At 39.2% G+C, this 19,446-nt stretch overlaps 1 protein-coding gene across 8 annotated transcripts in view; it reads left to right on the top strand.

Moving 5' to 3' along the window:
* Positions 1-19,446, top strand: part of PTPN2 (protein tyrosine phosphatase non-receptor type 2) — a 124,543-nt gene that overhangs the window by 66,009 nt on the left and 39,088 nt on the right. For all 8 annotated transcript variants that reach the window (XR_004957037.1, XM_036244447.1, XM_036244448.1 and 5 more), the window contains 2 exons: positions 13,481-13,579; positions 17,264-17,401. Coding sequence is in view for 7 of the 8 variants with exons in the window: in XM_036244447.1 (XP_036100340.1) it covers positions 13,481-13,579; positions 17,264-17,401 (237 nt within the window). In the remaining variant the exon portion in view is untranslated. The remainder of the gene's footprint in view (positions 1-13,480; positions 13,580-17,263; positions 17,402-19,446) is intronic.

Below are 19,446 nucleotides of genomic sequence, written 5' to 3'. Positions count from 1 at the left end.
AGAGGCTATTAGCTGGTTCTTCCAAAGTAGGGATAGGCTGGGATGCCTGAACCATTTTTATTATTTTTATATGGAATTGTTGTATTATTCCAGAAGTGAAGTTGGTAGATTGTTTTATATTTTATTGGCTCAGTTATTTAGTTCTGAAAATAAGTCACTGTAGTTAAATTTTGAATCTCACTTCAGGAGGCAGTGATATGGATGGGCTTCCAAAGTGAGACCTATATTGTGAAAACAAGTAATAAGGTATTTAATAAGAAGTATGCCTATGGTCCTGGCCAGTTTGGCTCAGTGGTTGGAGGGTTGACCTGTGGACCAGAGTCCTGGGTTCGGTTCCCACTAGGGGCACGTACCAAATAAATAAATAAATAAAAAGAAGTATGCTTATGAAAACAGAATTTAAAGACAAAGGTTAATGATCACAGGAAATTACAGATTAATTTTTGAGTCTGTAAGACTGTCAGTTGACAAGGCTGTGATTCTTTTATTGGAATAAAAGCATGCAATGACAATCTGACATATTCTCTTTATAGTTTAAATATCTCTGGTGATGTCATCAGATGCTTAGGTAAATTTTGTATGGATGACATTGTATTTTTTTTATGGATGACATTGTATTAGTAGTTTTAATAATTCCAAGTCAAAGGATGGGAGAAAAATAAAAGATTAGCTTGGAAGGTTAAAGACACCTAGAAGAATTCAGAAACCAGTTTAGGTCACAGGTAAAAACAAAACTTTAAACTTTGATGACAATAAACTGCACTAGAGTCCAATATTTACAAGTGAGCACTGTAATTTCCATTGAAAAAAATTTTTTTTAAATTATCTGCATTTTTATTAAAGAGACTCTATTAGGCCCAGTTTTAATTTGGCCTGATATTTGCATAAACAAAATAAGAATAACAATTGATCATAGCGGCTTTTCAAAATTTGTTTTACTGGAATTTCACTTGTAAGAAATCTTTAGAGTGAGTTTTAGTCAGCCCTTCAGGGTACATAAATCAAGTCGCACAGTTGCCATTTGGCTTTGCCTGCAAGTGTTTGGGTGGATTCCTCAAGTTCCTGAGGTCTCCAAAATGTCTTGAGGGTTTTTGTTTTGTTTTTTTTTTGCCATTTCACAGGAAAGCCTTCATGTTTTACCTGGAAAAACTACCACGAACCATGTGAACAAGTAAGGTACCAGACCATTTTTCCAAGGAGCTTTTGTTGGCTTCAGAGTCAGTCTTTATTCCTTAAAGTCTTCTGGTGACATCCAGAGTCTAGGCATGTCTCTTTTGATTATGACATTCCAGTTAAAGATTTGGTTAATAAGACCACAATTGGAAACTGGTTTTATGTGTCCTGTTATAAAGAGAACCAACTCTTATTGGATTTATGGAAATAAATATATTGTTATGAAAATAATACTAATTCTTTGAGAGTTGTCAAATTCTGGAGGGATTAGGTAGGGAGAAAAATATAAGTGTTTCAATATTGTTTATGAGGGCATAATTTATCAAATTGTTTTAGGGAAGAAACAAGTTTCCTTATATTTGGAAAACAAAAAGGTTTTTTGAAAAAATTAGCAATATCTTGAACAAAGTAATAATAATAATTATTATTTTCAATTTATTTAGTCCTATATAATCAATTTATGTTTGCCCTGATTTTTACCAGTATTTTTATGAATTCAGTTATTTTTTTAGAGTTTTACAAATTTGTATTCATTCATTTGTATTCATATGACCTATTCAGAAACCTATAATTTAGAGTGAGTCAGTCCTTTTTACGAGATGTAACATATTTGCAGATGCACAGAGTAAAACAATGACTGTCAGTAAATGACAATTTTAAATGACATGGTTATAGATCTGATTATAATATAATAAAGAATTTTGTTTTTTTGTACTATAAAAACATTTTAAGATAACTTTTTGGTAAATAATAATTACTATGAAATCACATAAAAGAATAAAAAGCTCATATTTTTAGGTTCAGTACATAATTTCAATATATAAAGAACAAATAATGCGCAGCATTTTAAAACACTGCACATGGGTCACTGAAAGAGTGCATTGAGTACTGGAAATAATTCATAAACATCCCAGTGTGTGGATCACAAACACCTGGAATACTACTGCCAGATGTTTCCCATAGGGAACTTCTCATCACTCTTGACTTGTCCAGTGTCACTGACAGGACACTTGTTACCCCTGAGAGTTTCCTGTTTGAACTTGGCTTTGAATCTTTGTAAGTTCTTTTCTAGAGTAGACTGAAATTACTAGAATATCAGTTTTAATAAAAATGTATGTATACGAATAGAATATAGTTTAATTATTAATTTTTATTTGGTATAGCTTCCCATGTAATTTTTCAAGCATATCAAATAGGCCTAATAAATTTAAAAAAATAAAAACTTAGGAGAAAGAATAAATTCTTGTGATATTCCAGGGGCCCGTTGGAATAACACAGTCATTTCTTGGTTAAAAAAATCTTTTGAAATTTAAACTTTGGGAAGGTTGTCAGATATACTTATTCAAAAGATTATAAACTTTTTGTGCATCTATGTAAAACACATACTTTATGATAATATATTTATTTTTTTAAATATGTTTTTATTGATTTTTTAGAGAGAGAGGAGGGGAGAGAAAGAAACATCAATGCGAAATAAAAACATCAGTCGGCTGCCTCCTACGTGCCCAGTACTAGGGATTGAGCTCACAACCCGGGCATGTGCCCTTACCAGGAATTGAACTGCGACCTCTCAGTCCATGGGACCAGGCTCAGTCCGCTGAGCCACAGTCCAGGCATATGGTAATAACTTTAATAGACATCAATTAAACTTAAATTGGTTTTAATATTAAGTATTTTCTGCAGACCACAGGATCTTGCTTAACCTATTATAAGTATCTAATCTCTTTAGGCCAGTAAAATATCACCCCTTATAATGCCATCTGGAGGTAGAAAATGTACCATATATAATACACAGACAAGCACATGTTATATAAATACCATACACATGAAGACTAAATATATAAAGACCATGTATGTAGCTTGAATTACTAATTTTTGTAGAGATGATGCAAGATTTTTCTTACTTGTTTTTGAAGACTTTTAAGAAGGCTGGAAAAGGGGAGGGAAGTTCCTAAATACCAAGCAGGAAGACCTGTTGAAACTTCCAGTGAAAGCTTCCACAACCACATCAAAATTACAACTAAACTACGGAGTAATTATCATTCAGAACCGCGTGAAATCGAGCTGAACGGAAGTCCTACAAGTACAGAATTAAAGGAGAAACCACTTGGCAACTGGTAGGAGAGGCAGAGGAGCAGAGGGGACAGGGTGATCCCACACCCATGTGTGGCAAATAAAAATTAGGAGGGATGCCTCAGCTGGGAAGGTCCTCCCTGAGCAGTGAGGGGTCCCCATCCCACACCAGGCACTCAAGCTCAGGGTTCTGGTGCCAGGAACAGAAGTCCCCATAACTTCCTGCTGCACAAAATCAGTGGGAATAGAGGCTGAGAGAGGCTGAGGCTGCTGGAGTACCAGGCAGCTTCTCTTAAAGGGCCCACGCACAGACTTAATTGAACTCGCTTGCTTCAGGCTCCCGTGTCAGGGAGGCATCTGGAAAGGCACCAGAGAGCCCCATACTTCTCAGTAAATGGCCTCAGGCCTGGCAATAGAAGCAGCCAGCTTTGGTTCAAAACTGGCTTTGCCTGGGCATCTCTAAGCCCAGCATAAGAAACAGCCATCTGCAGATCACTTTGTAGCTTATACCTGTTGTCCCCTGATAGAACACAGGCAGTGTCTGACCTTGCCCTAGAGCCAGCACACCCAGTGGACAGCTTCTGACCACATCAAAGCACCACAAGCAACACAATTCAAAGGGTGCATTCAGTGGGTACCAGATCCCTGTTGAAATAAGTCTTGCTCTGTGTACTGGGCCCCTGCACAGCTGATCCTCCAAGGTGATCAGTGGTCAGTGGGCCCAGCCAGTCATTGCAGCTGATCAGCCTGAGTTAATCCTCGCATTGACATGCCAGCAGCAATCAAAACTCAATTACAACAGATGATGTACAGTCCACACTAGGGGAGCACCTCAAGGGCACAGCTGTGGTGATCATGGAGACTGTGCTACTGGACCCTACAGGACACCTACTACCTAATACATTATAACAAATATAGGGAGGCAGCCAAAATGAGAAAAGAAACATGTCCCAAATGAAAGAACAGAACAAAACTCTAGGAAAAGAACTAAACGAAACAGAGATAAACAATCTAACAGAGTTCAAAACACTGATTATAAGGATGCTCAAGAAACTTAGTGAGAACATCAACAACATTAAAAAGGACCAGTCAGAAATGAAGGATGCACTGACTAAAGTAAAGAATAATTTATAGGGAATCAGTAGTAGAGTAGGTGAAGCCAAGAAGCAAACCATCAATTTGAAATATGAGAAAGCAAAAAACACCCAGTCAGACTAGCAAAAAGAAAAAAGAATACACAGCGCTACGTGTCCCTGTATCCGAAGTGTCCGCGGGCAGCATCATGGATCAGGTAATGCAGTTTGTGAAGGATTCGATTCAGCTGGTTAAAAGATGTACCAAACCTGATAGAAAAGAATTCCAGAAGATTGCCATTGCAACAGCAATAGGATTTGCTATAATGGGGTTCATTGGCTTTTTTGTGAAATTGATCCATATCCCTATTAACAACATCATTGTTGGGGGCTGAAGAATACCTTTTCGAGAAGGGTTTCTCATCTTGGGGATTGGTGAACAGTGAAGATTTGAGAAACTCATGGAGTAAAAAATTTGCCTACCTGTTTTGTGGTGGTCTTTCATTTTTCTTGTCTTCCAAGATGTTTTCTATTTCTAAATTAAAATAATTTCAAAAGAAAAAAAAGAAAAAAGAATACAAAACAATTAGGATAGTGTAAGGAGCCTTGGGACAACTTCAGGCATACCAACATTCTCATCATGGGAATGCCAGAAAGAGGAGAGAGAGCGAGCCAGAAATTCAAAACCTGTTTGAAAAAATAATGACAGCCTTGGCTGGTTTGGCTCAGCAGTTAGAGCGTCGGCCTGCGGTCCGAGAGATCCGGGTTCGGTTCCCGCTAAAGGCACGTACCTCGGTTGCAGTTTGTCCCTGGCCCTGGTTGGTCGTGCGGGTGGCAGCCACTCGATGTGTCCCTTCACATCGATGTTTCTCTCTCTCTCTCTCTCTCTCCCTCCCACTCTATCTGTACAAAAAATGGAAAAATATCCTCGGGTGAGGATAAAAAAAATAAAAAATAAAATAAAAAAATAATGACAGAAAATTTCCCTAATTTGGTGAAGGAAACAGACATACAGGCCCAGAAGACCAGAGAGTCCCAAACAAGATGAACCCAAAGAGGCCCACACCAAGACACATCACCATCAAAATGCAGAAATTTAAAGACAAAGACATAATCTTAAAAGCAGCAAGAGAAAAGCAGTTAGTTTGTCAGCCAGTTTCTCAAAAGACACTTTGCAGGCCAGAAAGGGGTGGCAAGAAATATTCAAAGTGATGAAAAGCGAGGACCTACAATCTAGATTACTCTATCCTGCAAAGTTACCATTTAGAGTCAGTGAACATATCAAGAGTTTCCCAGACAAGAAAAAGCTAAAAGAGTTGGTCACCACCAAATCAGTAGTATGTGAAAGGTTTAAGGGTCTTTTTAAATAATAAGATAAAAAATATGAACAATAAAATAACAATAAATACATATCTTTGAACAACTGAACCTCAGAGGTAAGGGTGGGATGGGAAGTGATAAACTAAAGAACTTCTTTGTATATATGCATAAGCGGTGGACACAGACAATAGTGTGCAGAAGGCAGAAGTGGGGAGGAGTGGGTCAGTGGGGCAAAAGGGGGATCATCTGTAATACCTTTAACTATAAAAATGAGTTTAAAAAAAAACCAAAAAGAAAATAAGTGAGCCTGGCAGGGCTGCTTTGGCTCATTGAAAAATCAGAAACCCCAGTGACATGATGTAACATGACAACGGTGGGGTTGTCAAAACTTATGTAATAAATGCTCCATATATAAAAGCGTGTTTGTGGATGTGTATACCCCATGTCCTGAAGGCAGCCTTACCAATGACCAGTATATTGGCAATGTCCCTGTTGGGATGGATTCAGCTCACATGGACAGTGGACAGAGGACTTAAAATAGAAAGCACATTTGACAGGGAGAGAGAGAGAAAGCTAGTTTGATCAGTGGTCGTGTTCATCCCATGCCCTGAATGTGGCCTTACCAATGACCAGGACATTAGCCTCATGCCCTGGAAATGGATTTATTTCACTCAGACTGGGGTCTCAACTCTGCCCCTGTCAAACAAGGAGGATAGAAGGGTTCCTTTGTGGTTGCCAGAGAATGTTACCGGAAAGGGGACCTGGCTTTGAGCAGATCTGCCTAGGGCCAGCCAGTAGTGTGTGAGTTGAAAAAGTTTCACAACACACTTTCAGGTGAATTTTCGAGGACATTTATTAAGGCTGGGAACAGTGAAACAAGGAAGGGCTAGTCCGCTTTGGCTCACTGAGAAGTCAGAGACAGGTGAGGGCCTTGGGGACAGGTTCAGGAGGTTTGCCTGGGGCGAACTACTGCCATTGCTGCCTTGTTCGCAAGCCTCTGGTGGGGTCCCTTAGAGTTTAAGAGATGTCTGCCTTGGCGGGGTGGGGAGGTGGTGGGACAAGAAGGAAGTGGTGTGCTCCTGAGAAGGAGAATGCAAGCTGGGACCTTTGTTTTGAGAGATTTTAAAGGCTGGGCATTTAGGGGAGGATCAATAGAATATTCATCAGCTTTATGCTGATGTACCAACATGAGATTTATTCTCTTAACTTCATCTGTCCTTGGGTGTGGGATTGGATTTCTGCTGTCTTTCTCCCTAAGTAGGGTAATTGGGGGAGAAAAAATGGCGGCAGAGTGAATGGAAGCTACACAGACCATCTCCCAGGACCAAACTGGAATTACAATGAAAATAACGACAAATCGTCAGGAAGGGGCAACCAAAAGGCAGCTTGGAGGACCACATAACCAGGGACACTGACTCAATCCTGGTAGGCTTGTGAGGACGGCTGGGAGCCCACGGTCGGCAGCAGCCTGGGCTGGGACCAGCGGCCTTGGCTGGAAGCTGCGCCCTCGGCTGGGTCCTGTGACCTCGGCTGGAAGCTGCGCCCTTGGCTGGGTCCTGTGGCCTCGGCTGGGTGCTATGCACTCGGCTGGCAGCCTTGGCCGCCCTTAGCTGGGAGCAGCGCCCTCGGGTTAAAGTCCCAGGCAGCTCTACGGCACAGAGCCCAGACAGAGGCTATATTGGCAGCAGCCACTCACCTTGGGCTCCGGCAGAGGGAGGGCAGACTGGACTGGAACTGCGTGGGGACACTCGGGATTTGGAGGGTGCTCAGAGATTTTGCTGAGTGCAGCCACACAGGACTGTGGTCACCTTACTCCTTCCCAGGGCCCTGGGGAGATGCGGCAGCCCCTCCCTCGGAGATTCAACCCCACCCGGTGGCCATTGAAATGCTAATTGAGGCACATTAGCAACCAGCATCTGCCCCCACCCTCGGAAATCCTCTTACACTGAGCACCTGAGGGAGTTTTTCAGTCAACTCAGAAACCAAGGTTCTTCTGGTGACCACTACTAATAGCCTCCAGGCAAAAATACTAGAGGATAACTACCATTCCCTGGGCTAGCAACTCTAACCAGGAAAGTTAAGACTTGACAGTGGTGTTTAAAGTGGGTCTTCCTTGCCTCATCCAAACCCAGGAGAGGGAACCACAAACAGCAGCACCAACACCCACAGGGAAAATTTGGCAGCCTCCAAAACCCACTGTGATAGCCAAAATGGTGAAAAACAGAAACAAAAGCCAAAAGAAAGAAAAAGAGACCTCTACCGAAGATGAGATAATTGAAGTGCAGTTAAGCAAGTTAACAGAACTAGAATTCAGTGCCATGATCTTGAGCAAGCACAACAGCATGTGTAAGGACATGAGCACCATGAATAAAGACATAGAAATGTTGAAAATCAACCAGTTGGAAATTTAAAACCACCAAGAAGAAATGAAGAATGACATATCAGAAATAAAAACATATTGGAAAGTCTAAATAGCAGAGTAGAGGAAGCTGGGGACCGGATCGGTGAATTAGAAGATAGGGTAGAAAAAATCAACCAATCAGAAATCCAAAAGGAAAAAATAATTAAAAAACAGGAAAACAGCTTAAGAGAACTGTGGGACAGCCGGAAACGTAATAACATTCGTATCATAGGAGTCCCCGAAGAAGAAGAAAATGAGCAAGGGATAGAGAATATATTCAAAAAAAATAGTGACAGAAAACTTACCTAATTTGGTGAAGGAAGAAGGTATTCAAGTTCAAGAAGCACAGAGAGCCCAAGTAAGAAGAACCAAAACAAGCCCACACCAAGACACACAGTAATCAAAATGCCACAAATTAAAGACAAAGAGAGAATCCTAAAAGCAGCAAGAGAGAAGCAACAGGTTACCTACAAAGGAAACCCCATAAGGCTCTCAGCTGACTTCTCAACAGAAACACTACAGGCCAGAAGGGAATGGCATGAGGTAATCAAGGTCATGGAAAACAAGAATCTGAATCCAAGACTACTCTACCCAGCAAGGCTATCATTCAAAAAAGAAGGTCAAATAAAGAGCTTCTCAGACAAAAAAAGGCTAAGGGAATACATTAGCACCAAACCAACACTGCAAGAAATGTTAAAAGGAATGCTGTAATTAGCAGGAGAAATAGGAAGAAAACTAGAACCACACTAAACAAAAATGGCAATAAATAAGTACATATCAATAATCACCTTAATTGTAAATGGATTGAATGTTCCCATAAAAAGACACAGAGTAGCTGATTGGATAAGAAAGCATGACTCATCTATGTGTTGTTTACAAGAGACCCACCTAAGTAGGGTAATTTAAGCTGTTTACCCTCCGATTAGGGAGAGGTGCAAGCCATTTACTTCTCTTTAGTGTCCCTTGTTTAGGGAATATAGGATTTTAGTAACCAACTTCAAACTACTGTTTATCTGCCTCAGTTTCCCTATTCCACTTGTCCTGGCTTACTAGCCTGTCAGGTTTTTACCAAGATGACTCATTGACATTGCAAAGTCCACATTTTCTATATCAAACTCTTGTTTTGTTTTGTTTGTTTTATCAACCTTTTTTACTTTATTTTTAAAACCTAGTTTTTTACCAGGCATTTAAAAATTTTACCAGTTTTCTCATCTGGGTTAAAACTATCCTCATCATCTGCAGAATCCTTTCCTTTCATTGTCTGCCTCTGCTTTTTTTCAGACCTCTCAAATTTAATGTTATAATGCAGCAGCTTTTTAATGTATTTCCACGCAACCAGTTCTTCTCTTCCTAATCCGTATTTAACAATGCCACTAGAATTATTTTTGTAACATACAAATCTGATCATCACTTCTTAAAGTTTGGTGACTACTGCCTGAATTGAAGACCCTTTACACTCTGCAGGTGCAGTTTTCTACTGCATACCTCCACTTTGCCCTCACTGATCTGTCTTTTCCCAGAGGTGTCCTAAATTTGCACATGCCTTGCCTTATGCTTGGAATGGACCCCGACTCCCATCTCCATCCGATCCTCTCCCTTTCTGAATCAGTGCTCTCCTCACGTTCAAGGCTGCTACTCCCAAAGATCTGATAGTTTACCCCTTACTGTTGGGGCACTTGATGTATTTCAGTAGGACAGGCACTTCTTTTCTCCTCCTTTGTAATTTCTATGAAGGCTGACACTGATCTTGATCTTTTACCTAGTACATTGGAAAGAGAACATACTCAGAAAATATTTCAAAGGATAGAGAATAAACTAGAGATGCTGAATGTTTATTAAAACTCAACTCTTCTGATTGTCCTTTGTTGTTTTTTTAACCATCATTTCCTCTGAGTCTTATGAATGTTTTAAATATCTATATTAGTCCCTTGGTATAAATCTTCATTTTGCAGAAGAAAGTTGGCAGCATTTGCTGGTAAGTGGGAAAGCTGAGAGATAAACCCTTGTCCCCTTTTAGAAACACTAACACAATGTGTGTGGGTGTGGGGGCGGTGTACACACTAAGGAGCGATTTCATTGGTGGATTGATACATCCATATTTTTAGATTAAAGGAAAGGTATTCATTTTTCTGGAGATTTGCTTATTGCTCTTTTTACCTTTACAGTGTTTTGTTTTAAAAGTAGATCAATTTTTAATTTTTAATATTGTTTTCCATAGTGGCTGCACCAGTCTGCATTCCCACCAGCAGTGTACTAGAGTCCCCTTTTCTCCACACCCTTGCCAACACTTGTTGTTTGATGATTTGTTGATGGTGGCCATTCTGACAGGTGTGAGGTGATACCTCATTGTAGTTTTAATTTGCATCTCTCTGATGATTAGTGATGTTGAGCATTTCTTCATATGTCTCTTAGCCATTTGTATGTCCTGTTGGAGAGGTGTCTATTTAGTTCCTCTGCCCATTTTTTTTTTTTTTTTATCCTCACCCGAGGACATTTTTTTATTTTTTGTTCAGATAGAGTGGGAGGGAGAGAGAGGAAGAGAGAGAGAGAGAGAGAAACATCCACGTGAAAGGGACACATTGAGTGGCTGCCACCCACACGACCCTACCAGGGCCAGGGACAAACTGCAACCAAGTTACATGCCCTTAGCGAGAACTGAACCCGGGTCTCTCCGGACCACAGGCCAATGCTCTAACCACTGAGCCAAACCGGCCAGGGCCTGCCCATTTTTTAATTGGGTTCTTTGTCTTCCTTTTATTGAGTTGTATGAGCACTCTGTATATATTGGAAATTAACCCTTTATCTGATATGTCATTGGCAATGATGCTCTCCCATATAGTGGGTTGCTTTTTCATTTTAATGATTGTATCTTTTGCTGTGCAGAAGCTTTTGAGTTTGATGTAGTCCCATGTGTTCATTTTCTCCTTTGTTTCTGTTGCCTTAGGTGATATATCAGTGAAAATTCTGCTGTTTATGATGTCTGAAATTTTGTTCCCTACATTTTCTTCAAGGATTTTTATGGATTCATGAGTCACATTTAAGTCTTTTATCCATTTTGAGTTTATTGTTGTGTATGGTGGTGGTCTAGTTTCATTTTTTTTTCCATGTAGCTGTCCAATTTTCCCAACACCATTTATTAAAGAGGCTGTCTTTACTCCACTGTATGCTCTTGCCACCTTTGTCAAATGTTAATTGAGCATATTGCCTTGGGTCCATTTCTGGGTTCTGTGTCTGTTCCACTGGTCTATATACCTGTTCTTGTGCCAGTATCAGGCTGTTTTGATTACTATGGCTTTGTAGTACAACCTGAAATCTGGTAATGTGATCCCTCCTACTTTGTTCTTCTTTTTCAAGATTGCTGTGGCTATTCGAGGTCTTTTTTTGTTCCATATGAACTTTTGAAGTATTTGTTCTAGTTCTGTGAAGTATGTCATTGGTATTTTGATGGGGATTGCATTGAATCTATAGATTGCTTTGGGTAGTATGGACATTTTAATGATGTTAATTCTTCCAATCTATGAACAAGGTATGTGCTTCCACTTTTTTATATCTTCCTCTGTTTCTTTTTTCAATGACCTGAAGTTTTCTGTGACTAGGTCCTTTATTTCTTGGTTAAGTTTATTCCTAGGTATCTTTTTTTTTTTTTTTCCACAATGGTAAATGGGATCCCACTTCTAGGAATATACCCTAAGAAGCCTGAAACACCAATCAGAAGGAATATATGTACCCCCATGTTCATAACAGCACTATTTACAATAGGTAAGATCTGGAAACAGCCCAAATGTCCATCAGTAGACGAATGGATAAAAAAGCAGTGGTACATATATACAATGGAGTACTATGCAGCTGTAAGAAAGAAAGATCTCTTATCCTTTGAGATGATATGGAGGGACCTGGAAAGTATCATCCTACGTGAAACAAGCCAAACAGAGAAAGACAAGTATCATATGACCTCACTTATTTGTGGAATATAATGAACATAATAGTCTGAGGAATGGGGTAGTCCCAGAGACGTGGAAGTGGGGTACAGACTGACAATTCCCAGAACAGGGGTGGTGGGGGAGAGAGAAACCACAGAACTTATATGCATGTGTGCATGAACAATGGACATTGACAACAAAGCTGGGGACAGGGCGGGGGGGGGGGGCGGGAATAGGTGGGGGAAAAAGGAGAAACGTCTGTAACAAAAATTAATTAATTAATTTTTTAAAAAGTAGATCAAGCAGTAGATAATATATGTTGAGTGAGGACAGTATCTTCAAACATTAGTTTGCAGTTTCTGAGGATTCTTAATAGATTTGTAATAGTATTTTAATAACTTAGAAACTATTATAACTTAGAATTTATTAATTCAAGTAATGTTTAAGAGCATCTGCTACATACCGGGGAATAAAATTGCCCTAAAGATTCTTTCAGTCTGGCACCACTTGAATCACCTTGTTTTACTTGTGAAGCTGAAGTACCAGGCTGACCTGGCCCAGTGTCCCCACCCTGCCTTTTACTCACCCTCTACAACCCTGCCCTATAAGGTGAATGCATGCTGAGTTTCTTTAGGTACATTAAAACCTCATTTATTTTAACCTTCAGTTATTTACAATTAGTTATCATTTGGGCATGGCCTTTCATCTCTTATTTGCCCTTTCTTCTGCCCTATGCTACCACTAAACACAATGTGAAGATAATTCAAAGTATATAATACTTGATTTTTTTTCCCTTACGGCAATATTTTAATATATTGCCCCTTTTAAGTCTGCTAGTGAGGTCACAGATGCTGTAGTTTTGTAGATGAACAGTTTTATAGTGGTTCAGGTACTTTGAAATTTCTACTTTTTCTGGAAATCTTTTTGTAGTTCACTTGGGTTGGTTGGCTGGCCAGCCCGTGATGACACAAACTTCCTCTTTTGCTGGACTGTCCTGATCTGTGGGAGACAGGGCCTCTCTTTCTGCTGTGGAAACTGAAGGACAGAAATTTCCTTTGTCTGCCTCCTTTGTAGCTAATTCATGAGCAGTCAAGATATTCCCGCCAAAGGTTTTGACTCAGGTTTCCTTATAGGTTGTGCTACCTTGGTATGGTAATGCCAGCAAAGCAAGGTGATAGACATGACAGTATCAGGAGCATTGTCCCAGGCTTACTCTTCTTTGAGCAGAATCTTGCCTTGACATTTGTTCCTACCCAAGCCTGGTTCTCCAGTCCTCAACTCTGAAAATGACCTGATAGCCTGAAAATTTCTTTTCTGCCTAAGTGAATAAAAGTCCATTTTAATCATTTATAACTAAAATCCTAACTATTTCAGGTATATTTTTTTATTCAAGTGTTTTTAAAGTCTTAATGTATCAATTATGATCTAATACATTGGTTTCAAACCAAAAGCATACTTGAAGGAGTTTTCCTTGAGCCTTACTCCATCACCTTTCTCTTATCTACTTTTTCTTTGTACAGGGTCCACTTCCTAATACAGGTTGTCATTTCTGGCTCATGGTTTGGCAGCAAAAGACGAAAGCTGTTGTTATGCTAAACCGGGTTGTAGAGAAAGAATCGGTGAGTAATATTTACAATTTAGTGTACTGCTTTTGATCATTAGCTTATAAATGTTTTCATATTTCTTTTGGGATATTCATTCATAACTTTTGGCCTTTAATTGCTAACGACTGGTGGTCAGCATGTTTCTGAGCTAAAGAACTAGTATATCCTTTCCTTTTCCTATCTTAAATAGTTAAGTAACAATTGCAGACCACTACCCTCCAAGATATAAATATAATAGAACAAATACTAACTAGTAGTATACATAGAACTTTCGAACACCTAGGCTTTATTAGAATCTTTACCATTTATTACCATCCAAATCTTGGAAATTTTATAAATGATTAAAGTGACAGGATTTTAAAAATCATTATACATTGTTATTGTCTCTTAGATCATGAGACAGTAAGTGGGAAATTTTTGAAATTTGAAGTACAATCTAAACACAGTGCGAATTAGTGGTATAACTTTGCTTAAGTCTTTTGACTTTTGCAACTTTAGATTAATTTTCTGTCAAACCAGCAAATTGCAAAGTATTTCTATTAAGGTCTCTTCCAGCTTTAAGATCTTGAACTATTCTACTTCACATTCTTGATTCTTTTTTTTTTTTTTTAATCCTCACCCAAGGACATTTTTCCATTTTTTTGTTCAGATAGAGTGGGAGGGAGGGGAGAGAGAGGAAAGGAGAGAGAGAGAGAAACATCAATGTGAAAGGGACACATTAAGTGGCTGCCACACGCACAACCAACCAGGGCGGGGGCAAACTGCAACCGAGGTATGTGCCCTTAGCGGGAACCGAACCCGGGTCTCTCTGGACCGCAGGCCAATGCTCTAACCGCTGAGCCAAACCAGCCAGGGCTTGATTCTTACTGTTATTTAAATTTATAGTTGCTGATTTTCTATGATGGTGAAAATTTTTCTAATTTATTTCTGAACTGAAGTGGCATTGACATACCAGAACATATAGTGGTTTTTCATGGTTTCTAACATGATTTAAAAATTAATGATGATGATATTGTCAGTTTGAGAAGTTTGATTCCAATTTTGCCATTCCTTCTTGAGTTTATGTTGAAATACTTCTATAAAGAAATTACCCATTCTGCCCTGGCCAGTTTGGCTCAGCGGTTGGAGCATCGACCTGCAGACCTGAGAGTCCTGGGTTTGGTTCCCGATAGGGCACGTACCTCGGTTGCAGTTTGTCCCTGGCCCTGGTTGGGTCGTGCGGGTGGCAGCCACTCGATGTGTCCCTTTCACGTCAATGTTTCTCTCTCTCCCTCCCACTCTATCTGAACAAAAAATGGAAAAATGTCCTCTGGTGAAGATTAAAAAATATTAAAAAAAAAAAATTATCCATTCTAGTTACTTGACCACGTTTATATAGGAAAAGCAGTTTTTAAAATAGAGTTGATTCCCTAGTGTCCTCAAAAGGTGAACAGTTAGGCTTTTGTGTGTGAGGGAAAGAGGGGCATTATCAATTATGAACTCATGGATTTAAACATATTTGATTCATTTCACTTCATTGGTTAAGCAGGAATCCCTTCAAGTTGGGTTGAGCCTGAGTCCTTTTAACGCATATCTCTCAGTCCTTAATAGTCTTCTTGCTATCTGGAGTAACTATACATTGAAGGCTGTCTTAAACTCTTCTTCATAGAATCAGGTATTTCTTGAAGGAGTCTTGCTACTGGGTTGGTAATTGTTTTTAAAGCTTTTCAGGGAACAGAGCTAGAGAAAAATGTTTGTGTGTTAAGATAACAATAACTCAAGAGTTTATACTGATATTTCCAATTCAAATTTAGGACTATGAGGTTGGCTTTAACTCCTTCTACCAGTATGTGTTACCTTCTTTTTTCATACCGTGAATCTTGGTTCTCAGAAGACACTACGCATGTAGAATAATGACTCATTTACTTTGTCCCAAATTACACACAAAGATTACATACTCATAAAAACAGTATCAACTCCATTACTGAATAATCACTGAAAAAAGTTTAAAATTTTTTCTATTTTCCCCCATTCTCTTTTTTTTGTTTTTGTTTTTTACTTATACTTTACCTACATTGTCAGAGTATATTGCATACTAGAGTCTCTCTTATATCCTTTTAAAATCTTATTTCTACATGTAAATGTGTATTTAATAATCATCACCCGTCTTTGTTGATGTCTCTCCTGTTGTTCTGTCTATAGTCATTCTCCAGTGGATCATAAGGAAGGACTCATGAGCATTAATTACAGTCCCTGATTTCTTACATATTGATGACAGTTTATCTGCTATCTTAATGTTTAATAGTCAGTTTGGCAAGGCATAAAATCCTTGAGTTGTATTTGGTGTTCTTTGAGCAACTTAAATATATTACTCCATTTCTTTCTGGCATTACAAATTACTGTCAAAGTCAAATGGAAATTTTTTTTTTCCCTTTATAAGTCACTTGTTCTTTTTTGTTTTGTTTTGTTTTTTATCCTCACCCAAGGACATTTTTGCATTTATCTTTGGATAGAGTGAGAGGGAGGAAGAGAGAGAGAGAAACATCGATGTGAGAGAGACACATCGAGGGGTTGCCACCCACAAGACCCCAACCGGGGCTGGAGACAAACTGCAACGGAAGTACATGCCCTTAGCGGGAACCAAATCCAGATCTCTCTGGTCCGTGGGCTGATGCTCTAACCGCTTAGCCAAACTGGCCAGGGCATCACTTGTTCTTTTCACCTAGGTTACCCAAAGGATTTTTTCTTCGAATTCTATTCATTTTATCTAAATATGTGTTAGTGTTAGTTATTCTTGGTCAGTTTCTCCAGGTGTATTATCTTTCCATACATGATTTGAAATATCTTTTTTTTTTTTTAAGAAAAATTTATTGAATCATACTTTTAGTATTTGTTGTTCCCTTGCTTGCTTTGGTGTTCTTTGGGTCCTCCTATTATACATATGTTAGATTTTTCTATGCCTATTTTTATATTTGTCACAATGTTTCTTTAATTCTATTTGTCACTCTCATTTTTTTTTTTAATTTTTTATCTTTCCTCTTCTTTTCCATTTAAGACATAATCTGTTCTGTTTATTCATGCCTTTGTTCCTTTTAGTTTAGTTTTCTTTTCTAAAATGATGTGGTCTATTAGTAAAATGACTGTATCTAACCTTGCCTCAGTCTACTGGCTTCATAATTTGGCTTTTAGGAAGATGCTTTTGTGGTAACAAATTGAATTCCATATTAGTAGTTTGCCAAAATGTAACAATTCTTGGTAAAGGGGGTTACCTTCTGATTCTCTTCCCTCACTTAATTTTAGTAAGTAAATACGCAGTGCTATTTCTAGATATGTAGCATTTAGTAGCAGATTCATAGGTACTTATGGAAAGTACTTATAAAATAGAACCTTTTCAATACTGTTTGAAGATACTTGTAAATGTTTGATACTTTTGGAACCAAAGTGAATGCCAGTATGATGTTAAACTATAGGTTATCGTGCTTTTTTTATTTTATGAACATGCTATCTGTTTATGGCTGTTAGTATATAAATTATAGGAAATTTTACAAATCTGCCCTTATAAAATGCCCATCGATTAAAATAAACATCAAATATTAGTGTGACTATTCTTAGATTTGGGTAATTGAAAAAAAATAGCATGTATGTATGTGATTTGTTTTTATCCCAAACTTTTTATGGTTTTATAATGTCTCAATATTAAATACATATTCTTAAATTTAGGTTAAATGTGCACAGTACTGGCCAACAAAGGAAGACCAGGAGATGCTGTTTAAAGAAACAGGATTCAGTGTGAAGTTCTTGTCAGAAGATGTGAAGTCATATTATACAGTACATCTACTGCAATTAGAAAATATCAATGTAAGACTTTTCATGCCCCAAAGATTGGATTGTATATAAAGATTTAAATAATTATTCTTTATTAGATCTTTTAAAAACTTTAGTTGACACACATTATTATATTAGTTTCAGGTGTTCTTTGTTATTAGATTTGAAGTTTGGAGCAGCACATACAACTTCGATCATAATGCTTTCCTTTCTGGACTGTTCTGGAGATCACATAAAGATGTGTATGCAAAGCACCTGATGCAGAATAGGAACCCAATAAACAACAGCTCCTAGTACTTACACTGCTCAGAGTAGCAAGCTATTTAGGAAAATAACTTACTGAAATGTTAATTCAAGTGATTCACCACACAGAAATTTGTCATTGAATTGGGAGAAATGGTGAAATAAATTGAGCATGTGGTCTCAAGAATATATACTTGGATTTTCCCCAGAAATATAAGAATTGTTTCTTGGAATCTGGTTGAGATACATGTAAATGGTGGATTGTCACCCTGCTATTGTCAAGCTAAGGATCAAGACCTTTCTCCTCCCTTTTCCACTTACCTCTTTCGCCTTCTTCATGTTGTAATTAGAGTAACTAGAAAATATAAAATGAGACTGATTCTGAAGTGCAATTAAAAACTAAAAAATAGGAAAATGTTTGCCCTGGCCGGTTTGGCTCAGTGGTTAGAGCGTCAGCCCATGGACCAGAGAGTCCCTGGTTCGGTTCCCACTAAGGGCACATACCTCAGTTGCAGTTCATCTCAGGCCCCTGTTGGGGTCGTGTGGGTGGCAGCCAGTCGATGTGTCTCTCTCATGTCGATGTTTCTCTCTCTACCTTCCTCCCGCTTTATCTGAAGATAAATGCAAAAAAAAAAGAAAGAAAAAGAAAGAAAATAGGAAGATGTTTGCCTGTCATAAAATAACTTTAAGAATATATCTAGTCTGAGATTCCAAAATGGCGGCGGAGTGAACGGAAGCTACACAGACCGTCTCCCAGAACCAAACTGGAATTACAACTATAACACAGACAAATTGACGGGAAAAAGCAACAGAAAAGCAGCTTGCGAGGACCATATAACGAGAGACACTGACTCAATCCTGGTAGGCTTGCGAAGGCGCAAGACGAGGGCTGAGAGCCCATGGTCGGCAGCTCGGCAGCGGCCTTAGCTGGGAGCGGCGCCCTCGGGTTACACTCCCAAGCGGCTCCACAGCACAGAGCCGGGACAGAGGCTAAAAAAGCCACAGCCACTCACCTTGGGCCCCGGCAGAGGGAGGGCAGATTGGACTGGAACTGTGTCGGGACACTCGGGATTTGGAGGGCGCTCAGAGCTCTTGCTGAGTGGCAGCCACGCAGGACAGTGGCCATATTGCTCCTTCCCAGGGCTCTGAGGAGAGGCAGCAGCCCATCCCTCGGAGATCCAACCCCACCCTGTGGGCCATTGAAGTGCTAATTGAGGCTCATTAACAACCAGCATCTGTCCCACCCTCGTGAAATCCTCTTGTGCTGAGCACCTGAGGGAGTTTTTCAATCAATTGACAACCCAAAACTCATCAAGTAACCTCGACTGCTAGCCTCCAGGCAAAAAGCTAGAGGATAACAGTACCTTTCCTGGGCTAGCAACTTTAACCAGGAAAGTAAGACTTGACAGTGGTGTTCAACGAGGGTCCTCCCTCGCTCATCTAAACACAGGAGAGGGAGCCACAAACAGCAGAACACCAACACCCACAGGGAAAACTTGACAGGTTCCAAAGCCCACAGTGATAGCCACAATGGTGAAACACAGAAACAGAAGCCAAATGAAAGAGCAAGAGACCTCCACTGAAGATGAGATCAATGTGGAGCAATTAGGCATGTTAACAGAGCTAGAATTCAGAGCCATGATCTTGAGGAAGCTGAACAGCATGACTAAGGACATAGAGACACTGAAAATAAGCCAATTGGGAATTAAAAACCATCAAGAAGAGATAAAAAATGACATATCAGAAATGAAAAACACATTGGAAGGTTTAAAAAGCAGAGTAGAGGAAGCTGAGGACCAGATCAGTGAATTAGAAGACAGGGTAGAAAAAATCAA

Source organism: Molossus molossus, unplaced genomic scaffold (assembly GCF_014108415.1).
Source record: "Molossus molossus isolate mMolMol1 unplaced genomic scaffold, mMolMol1.p scaffold_m16_p_6, whole genome shotgun sequence".
Lineage (NCBI taxonomy): Eukaryota > Metazoa > Chordata > Mammalia > Chiroptera > Molossidae > Molossus > Molossus molossus.
This window is presented reverse-complemented; position numbering and strand designations above follow the sequence as displayed.